Source organism: Erpetoichthys calabaricus, chromosome 6, assembly GCF_900747795.2.
Source record: "Erpetoichthys calabaricus chromosome 6, fErpCal1.3, whole genome shotgun sequence".
Classification (NCBI taxonomy): domain Eukaryota; kingdom Metazoa; phylum Chordata; class Cladistia; order Polypteriformes; family Polypteridae; genus Erpetoichthys; species Erpetoichthys calabaricus.
The window spans coordinates 34098138-34110222 of NC_041399.2; the positions used below are offsets into that span (position 1 = coordinate 34098138).

Genomic DNA, 12085 nt, shown 5'->3' on the forward strand with positions numbered 1-12085 from the left:
GCAGTTTATTTTTGAACCATAGGTCCACGTGTTTCGCTAGTATGTGATTTATTATTTTATTTCATATGTTGTTCCAGGGTGGCACTGTGGCGTAATGGTAGCGCTGCTGCCTCACAGTTAGGAGACCTAAGTTCGCTTCCCGGGTCCTCCCTGCGTAGAGTTTGAATGTTCTCCGTGTCTGCGTGGGTTTCCTCCCACAGTCCAAAGACATGCAGGTTAGGTGCATTTGCGATCCGAAATTGTCCCTAATGTGTGTGGGCTGGCACCCTGCCTGGGGTTTGTTCCTGCCTTGCGCCCCAGGTTGGCTGGGATTGGCTCCAGCAGACCCCCGTGACCCTGTAGTTAGGATATATTGTTCCTCCTTTTACAAGTCCACATTACTGTGCATATTTACAAATGTGACATAATATTTTCAGACTCATGTAATCCAGTTCAGGATCAGGACTGTGGTAGATTAACTCTGCAGTGCTAGGGACAAGACAAGAAGTATCCTGGACAAGAAGCTAATTCATCACAAGGCATGTCAAAGTGGTAATGCAAGAAACACAGTTGAGAGTAGCTGAGTTATTTTTGGAAGGTAATGCAGAAAAAGAAGATGTCAGGCAAAAGCATTTGTCTTGCTGGTTTATATACATAACTGAAATATTCTAGTAATTTGGAGTTGATGGATTTACAAATTATTTTAAATTTTTGTAGTATTTGTAGTATTTTTTTGGTCTAATTCAGGAAACAATTCTTCCTGTACTGCACACACTAATAAGGAAATGACCATCAACCTATTGTAACGTGTCTTTGGTAACATTTAGGAAAACAAATACTCAGAAAGTAAAATCAGTGCAGACAGAAGGAGAACATGCAGAATCAACATGGAAAAACCAGGCATTAAATTCAAACAAAACATTTTTGGTTAATTTTTGGTACAGAAGTCTTTTGAAATGTCACAGTATAATGGTACAGTTACTGCCATTGCTGTGTCATTGCTCCAAAGACCTCATTTCAGTTCCTGTAGGTTCATTGTCAGTGTGGTGTTGTCACATTATTACACTAATCAACTGAATTTTTATCCTGTGCTGAAGGTTCTTCCCACATGCCACAATATGAGACATTCACCTTTGGTTGACTGGCAATGTATGATGGGCAGTTAAGAGTGAATATGAAGTGTGTACACACCTCAATGAACTGTCACTCAGTCTAGGGTTAGTTCCTGTCTAGTATTCAAAGTGCACCTTACCTAACCTTATGAAACCTCTGAGCACATGAAAATCAAAATTGATGGGTGTCCTCAAAAATACATGTTATGGTACAGTATATTGTAGTAGCTGGCAGGCAACAGTGAGAAGATTGGGTGGCATTGGCCTGCTAGTGAGGAAGTAGAGCACATCCTTTAAGTCAGGAGGAATTAAGAAAGCAGCACAGACATTCATGGGAAAACGAATAAATTGGAACCCCATGCAGGCTAAGTGCTTGCCGTGGGGCATCATCTCAGTGATAATGAAAAGCATTACAGAGATTGCCAATACTGTGATGCTAGCAATTTGTTGTTTCCAATAAAAATGGCAAGGTGAAGTCATCAGTCTCGTTAGGCTCTTAAGGTAGAGAGGTGCTGTTTTATGGTTGCTCAGTGAGCAAGCCTGTTACTGCAATGAACGTATGGCAGTGCTGCCAAAGGGACTTCAATTCCTATCAGTCAGCAGGAGTGCCTCTTTGCTTCAAGCTGATGAAGACTCAGAGTTATGTTACTGATTTCAAAGTTTCATCAAGTTTATTTTTTTGTTTTTTTGTTTTTCATTTCCTTTGGATAATATAGTTTTAACACTGGTAGCAAACTACTACTTTAATCAGCCATTTTGTGAATCCACTTGCTCCACTGTAGCATTGTAGAAATCTGGAGTCCATCCTAGCAAAGTAGAGCACAAGACAAGGACACATTGATGGACAGTTTCTATTGAACCCTAGGAACTGTTTTTGTAATATTCATTTTTCTCATTCGAATGTGTTTAAGACAAGATAACAGGCTTATCTTGACTGTAGTTAATGCAAATTCAGATTGCTTTTACACGAGTACCCATTTTTTCACCGTTTTCAATTCAAAAGGTAATGAATTAAGTAGATCATTCATTTCTTGATTGTTGAAACATTCACATTCAAATAATCAACTGTCGGGGTACAGAACACATCAAGCAACACAAAGATTTGTCCAGAACAGATATATTGTCCACTGCATTCTGACCAGGATTGGAACCCAGGAGCTATGAGACAGCAACACTCACCAAGGTGCCAGTGTTTACAAGATGATCAAGCAGTTCTGTCAAATGAATATGTTTTCTTACAATATAATTTGTTCATTTACATTACCTTACAACTGTAACTTTAACTGAGATTTTTTATACTGAGTACTATCTCGTTGTGCTTTACAAGTACATACAGATACAGAATAATACAACTTATTATGTATATTTTTTACAATTAGAGTATCAATTTCATGCAAAATCCATTCTTGCAAGGCATTATTCAGTTCAAATAATTTCAAAACCAGCCTCCAGTTAATTTAAAAAGCGGCTACAATGATAGAAATTTCAAGTAGGATATACAACCATCAAACTCCTACTCTCACCTCTGTACAGTGGCTTCCAGTTACTTTTAGGACCAGTTTCAAAATGTACTTTCTAATAGCTTAAGCTGTAAGTATCCATGACCTCCTTAATATAACAGAACTTATTAATGCACTCGTTTCAGGAAATACCTTGTGAATGCAATAAAAATTTAAGATAAGTTTATTCTTATAAATAAATAAATATATAAATAAATAAAACCAATGTAGTAGGCAGAGCCTTTAACTACATGAATCCCAAAACTTGTAATGGTCTGCCCGATTGTGGAAGTGATACTCATTGGACACAACTTTCAAATCAAGGAAGACTTACTTCTTTAGGATTGGACATCATTATTGGAGCTGAGGTCTAAATTGTATGTGCTGCAGAAATAGAATGGGAGACCAACCAGGAAAAAGCTTGGGTTGCTGCTGGATGAGGTGTTGGTGAGGCTAGCAGGTAGAGATTATCCTGTGGTCTCTGTGTGGATCCCAATGTCCCAGTGCAGTGATGGAGGCACAGTGCTGTAATATGGCGCTGCCCTTCAGATTAGATGTCAAACTGAAGTCCTGTACCTTTGTGGTCATTAAATATCCCTGGGCATCCTTCATAAAGAGTAGGGTTTATTTTGATGTCCTGGCTAAATTGCCCATTCTTGCCCTCTTATCATCCCCTGTCTTTCATTGGCTCTCTCTCACCTCTTCACTACCTAACAGCTAATGTGTGGTGAGCTCACTGGCGCAATAATGGCTGCTATTGCATCGTCAAGGTGGTACCACACATTGGTGGTAGCTGAAGTGGGTCCCTCTGTCTAAGTCCTTTGAGTAGCAAGAAAAGCACTATGTAAATGTAATTTATTATTATTATTTTTATTATTATTATTATTAAAGTTCTGGTAATCATCATTATCAACTTCTAATAACTCATTTTCTTTTTATTTTCAGTATCCCACTGTTGCCACAACTCCTGGTAACAGAACATGATCTACATGCTGACAAATATTGCTCTTTAATTATTAAAGATTATTCAACTGTCTTGCTTTTCCTCTAAAAAAAAGTTATATTGATTTGTTTATATTCAGAAAATAACTGAACAGTGAACATTTTCTTTCCTGAAGACCACTTCTTTATTTTGCGGGTTTTGGCTTGCCATTCACAAAAATCATCTTTAAAAACTCTCCTATCACGTAACATCTTATTGCACTGACCTATTTTTGTGATTTCCTCTCATATTATATGTATACATATTCAGCTACAACTGGAAAATCTGTGGTGGTCTAAAAGTAGTGGCACTGCTATTAGGAACGTACCAAGTGCTATTGTTAGATTTGTGAATAAGACAGCCATAATGAGTCACATTACATTAAAAAGAGCTGGTGGCTCAGTAAGCATTTGATCCCAGAGCTGAAAATTGTTGACCCAACAAAGATATTTTTGTCTCTTCTTCATCTAAAAGTTGTACTGTTGAAAAATTTTGTGAAAGCAATGAACAGGGAAGGTAAAGGATTTTGGCATTTCAGACAGATGTTTTCATAAAAAAACTGAGGCCAAGATTAACGAAGCATCTTTATTGTTCCTCATATCATACATGTCATCGATGACAAGAGGTTCAAGGACATGTTAGTGCGGCCAGAAGAAATCGCATGGAAGGCATTCAAGAATGTTGTTGAGAATTTTCTTGGCAGCTACAGAGCACCAAACTACATTCCGCTAGTTAATAACATGGCTCACTCATACAGAACCATTAAGTGCAACATGTTGCTAAAGATTTGTTTTCTGAATTCACACTTGGACTTCTTTACTGCTAAGGACAGTTTTGACCTACCTATCAACCTAAGCCATCATTCGGATGTGGTAGACGAAGAAGGTCATCCATGCAAACTACATAAGTGGTTAGTCCTGCTTCTGCACAGCCCCTGGTCCTGGGTTCAAGCTTCACCCAGTCACTGTCTGTGTGGAGTTTGCAGGATTGCCTCCTGCTCCTGAATTGCTGAGATATTCTCTCCATGTGACCCTGAAATGGAATCTCTGGTTTGTTGATAGACAGGTGGCGCAGTGGTAGTGCTGCTGCTTTGCAGTAAGGAGACTGTGGAAGGATGTGGGTTCTCATCCCGGTTCTGCCCTGTGTGGATAGTGCTTTGAGTACTGAGAAAAGCACTATATAAATGTAATGAATTATTATTATTATTAGATGGCTAATTTGAATCAATGGAACAGATAAGAACAACACTGAACTGAAACTCACTGCTACAGCGTATCTCTGAATCAATTTGTCTCAGGTATGTAGCATTAATAAACACATCGCTGGTTCATCACAACATGCATTCAAGACTTCTCCTACACTCAGTCATAACAGACCAGATTAGAGAGGACACTCAAACTTTGGAGCATTGACAGGAATTGGAATAATTGCAGAATACCCAAAACAAACAAAGGAAGAATATGCAAACTCAGTGAGTGGGCTGTGAGACTCCACTATGACACTAAATATAGTTACATATTAGCACAAAACTGACTGCAATAAGCACATTTGTATAAATTGCATTTTAGTGAAATTCTAAAACAAAAATTGTAATTGCCTAAAATATGAATGAAATGAAATCCCCCTATGAAAGTTAACCCTCAAGTTTTAAAATGACAGTGTGCACTACTGTAGTGTGCATAAAAAAACAGAGACTCGTCTACTGAAATCATAAAAACATAAGAAATAAAAAAAGCAAACTTTATAACTACTGATTAATGGATGGTGGACTAGAAAACATTTTTCACTAATGTAATATTTTCTAGCAATAAATCCAATGCTTTTTTATTACAAGCACATTTATCAATTATATATATTGTCACACACGTGCTAGTAGGAGGCAGCTAAAGGGTCTGAGTTAGTGTAATAAAACATCCGACCAGGGGGCGGTGGAGTGTACTGACTGTCTTTCTCAGTTCCCTACAGACCTTTCCTGGGAAATCCTTCAAGGTTCCGGTGCCTCAGCTGATGTCACTTCCGAAGTCGGCCCCTTTGCTGGCGTCATTTCAGAAGCCGGCCCCTTTGCTGACGTCACTTCGGAAGCCGGCCCCTTTACTGATGTCACTCCTGGTTTCGGCCATTTTGATGACATCAGTTCCTCTTCATGCCTTTAAAGCCTCCATCTTGGGCTACTATAGGCAGTTCTGTTTTGGACTCTATAATATGCACATCGTGCTACTTATTTCAACTTTTTTGCAGCTGGGAAAAACAATATACGGGTGGCTGCCCCAAACCTTTATGATGTATATATATATATATATATATATATATATATATATATATATATATATATATATATATATATACCTATATAAGACAATATATATAATAAGAAAGAAAGAAATTTATAATAATAAAGAAAGAAATTTGAAACCTTGTCTAAGCATGGATACTGCAGCATGTAGCTGAGAAAGCAGAAAATGGTTATGTAGCATATAGCAGACTTTTTCTAATTGACTCTTTTGTGGCTATCATACTTTCGTTTTTGTCACCTCTACTGTAATTTTCCTCCTGTGAACATTCATTGACTTTATAGTGCCCAATCTTGATTTATAAACTCAAAACATTACATATTTGCAAATGCAGCTTAAATAAGACAAAATAGTAAAACACCACACCATAAAGCATAAAGATGCTAATCTTGAATTCCATTGAAAATCTGTAAATATTTTTGAAATACTGCAGTTCATCAGCAAAATCAGAGAGGAGAAATGAGTGAAAATCTGAAGCCTACGTTTTGTTAAGCTTATAATAATTACTGCTAAAGGCATCTTTGGGAATAAGTAACGTTGTATGGATTAATTAAACATAACATGGTCAAATCTGTTTAATCAAATCCAGGATCTGAAGTAAACAAGGAAAATCCAGCAACAATGGGTGTGAGGTAGGAGCTAACTTTGGAGGGGCATGTAGTCCACCTTAGGGCTCACTTACATGGGGTTAATTTGGAACCACAAATCATATGAATTTAGGGTGAAAACTGGAATACTCAGAGAACAAAAATACAAGCAGCAATCGAGATCAGGATTCAATTTAGAACACTGAATCTATGAGGTAGCAGCACTAACCATTAAGCCCATGAGCTGTTGGTTAACATTTGCACTGGGTGAGACGAAGATGACAGGATAAGAAATGAGGACATTAGAGGGTCAGCTCCGGTTGGACGGTTGGGAGACAAAGTCAGAGAGGTGAGATTGCATTGGTTTGGACATGTGCAGAGGAGAGATGCTGGGTATATTGGGAGAAGGATGCTAAGGATAGAGCCGCCAGGGAAAAGGAAAAGAGGAAGGCCTAAGTGAAGGTTTATGGATGTGGTGAGAGAGGACATGCAGGTGATGGGTGTAACAGAACAAGATGCAGAGCACAGAAAGATATAGAAGAAGATGATCCGCTGTGGCAACCTCTAACGGGAATAGCCAAAAGAAGAAGACATTTATCAAATATAATTCGAGTGTAGTGTCACCACCTGCCACTAAATAATACTGAGGAATGGCAGTTGTGGATTACCGCTATGAATGTAAGTGTAAATGTAAGTTATGTCTGTGTGCATGTCTGTGTGCATTCCATTTTTGTTCATGGAGGTCTTTTCCGGAAGTGAGCTATCTCTAAATATATAAAATGATGAAATGTCCGGTGTCTGTGACCAGGCATAATGTTGTCTGACGTCCACTAGGGAGCTGCAATGATTGATGAACAAAGGCAACAAGACAGACAAAGAAAGGGGGACGTAAGGGCTAGCATATCCTGTGAACAGAGGTTCCTAAATTCATGTTGTGATCAAAACGGAAGGACTTACTATTGTACCGTTCCACCTGTTTTATACAAGTTTAACAACATTTTAGGGAAAATTTATGTGTTCAGGACGTTGTGAGCATATGACTGGATGACTTTACTTATAGATTATACAACACGATTAACGTGAGATTTTTTATGAACATTTTGATACTGTTTGCTCTTGTCTAACATTGGTTATTATTGACATGTATGAGAAATCCTTTTGTCTACATTTTTCACAAAAACATGAAACCTAACCTTTCTTCAGCCATCACTACAAATTACATGTGGTAAGTAATATATTTTAAAAAAATCAATGTTTTTGGGTAGAGCATCCCTTTAACTTACCTAATTATATCTCTTCACTATTGTGAAACATTCAAGATAACACACTTTTCATATCACAAAAAAATCAATCAAGTGGCTGGCCATTGTGATAACTTTTGATATCTTTGTCATCTCACAAAATGTGCAACCACTTACTACCAAGGAAATACGTATACACACAATAAAAGAAGCACATGTAGGCTTCTGTTGTGGCTTTTGAAAATTTAGCACAGCCCTCTTCCATGAAAATGCAAGATGCAGCCTAATGTCTTGTGAATGATGTACTCCTCATATTTGTCTCCTTTCTTTTTTGTCAAATTAATGTAGTTACCTTTAAGGGAACAAAGGGTACTGAACAGTTCAGACCTGTTTGCTACATGTCTTCAATTGGGAAAAGTTCAACAGAAAGTACAAATATGGGATTAAAATAACAGTAACAGGTTGTATTCATTTTAATACAGGGAAAGACCTTTAAGTTCCATTGCTAAACTGGAAAGTTCAGGTTTTTTTTTTTTTTGTTCTTTATTTCGCCTTATACAATTTCTTGTATTAGGAATTTGGTAGTTTTCGCATACCCCTTGGGGTCAGAGCGCAGGGGCAGCCATTGTACAGCACCCTTGGAGCAATTTACAGGTTAAGGGCCTTGCTCAAGGGCCCAGCAGAGCAGTGGCCTTTTTTTTGGCAGTGAGGGGGATTTGAACCAGCAACCTTCGAGATACCAGCGCAGATCCTTAGCCTCAGAGCCACCACTCCGCCTGGGAGTTTAACATCCCAGGTAGGACAAGCATCGTCCCCAGCTCTTGAGTTTCACTGATAACTAAATGCAGTGCACTGATAAAGCTGTAATAGCAAAACTGTGGACAATACACCTGGTACAGGGAAATAAGTCACGTGTAAAATATGGGACAAAGAAAGAATTTTTAAAAATATGTTGAGACACCTAAATTTGAGCCAATATACAGAAATGATGTTTGGAGACCCTATGTACTATATATGTCCTACACAATGCTAAACTAAAAAGTTTTATATGCCAGTTTACACACCTTTTATGTACAGTAACAATTTTGACCAGCACAATTAAAGACTAGAATACAATAATAATATACCTTCATTCTTACCATTTTGGTATTTTGCCTATTGCGGTCAGGGAGCTTCTAAACTCATCCCTGCTACTACACAGAGCTGCTTACATTGCAAAACTTCTACCAAGTTTTAGTTCTTAAACTAGCAGGTGTAGCCTGTGCTGCTGAGAGTGGAATAAAGTGCAGATGCTGGCACTAATTATTTCAAAGGGGAAAAAACTTTTGCCCCAAACCAAAATTTCACTGACTAAACCTACTTTGGAGAATAACTTAGCATACCTGTGGCACATCCCAAAAATGCTTCCTAGGGGCACCTCTGTAATAAAATGTAGGTGCAGTCATGAAAAAGAAGTGCCCAGAGGGTAAAAATATGAGGATGAAACATAACCTATGGTCTTCTCCAGCACAAATGGAAAATCTGGATCTGCATATCGGATGAACACATATTCAGCGTTATATATAACTATGGCAAGCCAAACTAACATTTAGAAATATATAAAAATTCATTTTAACATATCTAACATATTTAGATATTTCAAAATGCATTTTTAATCCATATCTGGAAATGCATCTATTTCAAGGTATCTGAAAGGCATTTTATATCTCAAATAGACTTCAAGATATTTTGAGATATCTTAAATACATTTCGAAATATCTTAAAATAGATCCACAGACATTTTAAGATATCTGAAATATATTTTCAGATATCTTAAAATAACTTCCTGCGCATTTCAAGATATCTTAAAATCACTCTCTATAAAAATTCTTATTCTTTCAATGTGACTTCCTGTCTATTTTAAGAAATCTCAAAAACATGAGATGTTCAGAAAGTTATTTTAAGATATCTCGAAAAATAATTAAGATATTATATAAGGCATTTAAGATATCTTGAAATTCACTGTTGTTTGTGATTTCTAAAAGATATTTTTTGATATCTCAAATTCATTTCATGATATCTTAAAATGGGTCTCTGCTCACTTTGAGATATCTTAGAATGTATTTCAAGATATCTCAAAATCACTTCCTGCTCATTTCAAGATATCACAAATACATTTCAAAATACTAAACAGAAAGTCCCATTGAAAGAATAAGTTATTTTATAGGACGTGATTTTGACATATCTCGAATGCATGAAAGGTCAATTTGAGATCTTTAAAACTTTTGACATATCCCTAAATGTTAATTTGGCTTGCTATCTTATGGTATGTAGCACTAAATTACTAACAAAATGGGTTGTCAAATAATTGAAATAATTTAAAGAATGCCATTTAATTTCCTTAAGGGACCGTTAACAACCTCTGATCTGTACAGTATTACCTCAGCTCTTTCTCGGTTAATCCTCTGACATTCCTCCACTATTTTCTTGATTTGGATTGCCTCCATCATCGCTTCTTTTGAGGTTTTATCAATTTCTGCTCTCTCTTTTTCCACATTTCTCTTTTCCATCTCCAGTTTCTCTTTTAATGAATGTATCTCTGCCTGAAAATCACATTAGTGGATTTCATAAACATAAATTGCATTTATAATAATAGTTATTCATTAACTAACCATAAGTATATTTTATTGACAAGTGTTATTCATTATTTTATTCATAGAATTCAGACGCACATGAAAATGTTATTTTGTAAACTTACATCTTAAACTCCTGAAATTTGCAGACAATTCTACTAATATTTCACCATTTATTTGCATTTCTGGCATGGCAGAGTGAACATAATTACACTTCAATGAAAGTAACTTCTTATATTTCAGATATATTCTGGTAGATGATGGTATTTACTTTAAGACAGTCTTTACCAATAAAATTCCCCCTCCACAACTCAGAAAATGCTACGACTATACTGACTTGTTCAACTCACTATACAAATGACATCTTTAAAGCCTTTGTCTTCAACTATACTTTCTGTAGAGGTCAGCGGTCCAATGCAGTTAATTTTTAAATGAAGACAGATAATGTTTAGATTTTGTTTCATTCACAGACAAGGATCCAGTTTTTACGTTTATGGAGCCCAACTACTAAGTACAATCAACTCAGAATTCTTTTAAGACTCTGCACTACTCCATAGGCACCATCTGATGTGCCTCACCTCGGCCCACTCTGCCATTTACGTTATGTTCCTTCGGCATTCCAAGAGTTTTCTTCACCCTGTTCTGGCACTGTCCTTCTGTTTTGGTCTGTTATGCCACACTTAAGCATCTCTTCTTTACTTAAAATGACTTAAAATAGTGTAAGGTTTTTTTACAGTGGCTGGAGTGCCACTGAGTTTTCCCTGTAAACTTAAAATAACCCTTGCATAAGTTTGGGGTTAAAGAAAAACTATGAAAACTATGGTGATGACAATTAATTCTAGATAAACATATTGTTGTACAGCCAACAGTTAAGGAGAACATCAGAATTGTTTAAATATGCTTAATTGCTTCATATCGGGATTACCTTACCTAATAAAGTATTTTAAATATTTATACACTTTTTATTTATGGAATGATTATGTACAATCTTAAAGTTACTGCTACTCTACTTACTTTTAATGATGCAGATGTTTTTATCTCGTGCAGTATCTGTCTGGTTGTATTTTCCTCTTGTCTCTACAAAAAAGAGGAAGATGCAGGATCATTTACTTAACAGTTCAGAATGGTAGTTAAAAACGAAAGGTAACAATTGGTTGGAATCATTAACCCTCATTGCAGTTTCTTCAGTTGCAATCTGTTTCCTCAGGTCTTCAAGTTTTGCTTTGGATGCACTGTGAAACATGGCCACTTGGTCGAGCTCTTCCTTCACCCTGTTTTCTTGATCTTGATTCTGAATGATTGATTTCTTCATTCGCCTGGTTTCTTTTTCCAGAAGCTCAGATCTTTGCTCACTGTTTTAACAGAGAAGAACATCTTTGTCAACATATTGTGTTAATATAAATGTGAGCACATATTTTACTCATCAAAAACTTCAAAAGACTTTGTTAGACAGTTATCCAAAGATCTTGACCATACATTGCTCTCCTCTTTTGCTAAATGAATCTTAACCTGAAGTCCTAGTCCTATAGTCCTATTGGTCCTAATTTGTATATAAACACAGGGAACTCCAGTTTCTGTATTACATCTTTCCTGAAAAAGGGGCCTGAGTTGCCTCAAAAGCTTGCATATTGTAATTTTAGTTAGCCAATAAGAGGTGCCATTTTGCTTGACTTCTCACTATATGTTCTATGAGAAATATGTACAAAATAATAAGGGTGACACAGCGTGTAGTGCGTGCTTAGTTTGAATCTGGCACCCCGTTGTTGTCTGTTATTCCCATGG

General features: G+C 36.7%; 1 protein-coding gene across 1 annotated transcript in view; it reads right to left on the bottom strand.

Annotated features, from left to right (window-relative positions):
• Positions 1-12085, bottom strand: part of LOC127528466 (coiled-coil domain-containing protein 178-like) — a 357301-nt gene that overhangs the window by 341838 nt on the left and 3378 nt on the right. Inside the window, exons 4-6 of the mRNA XM_051929352.1 lie at positions 11472-11655; positions 11318-11380; positions 10112-10273 (exon numbers count right to left, since the gene is read on the bottom strand). Coding sequence (XP_051785312.1) covers positions 10112-10273; positions 11318-11380; positions 11472-11655 — 409 coding nt within the window. The remainder of the gene's footprint in view (positions 1-10111; positions 10274-11317; positions 11381-11471; positions 11656-12085) is intronic.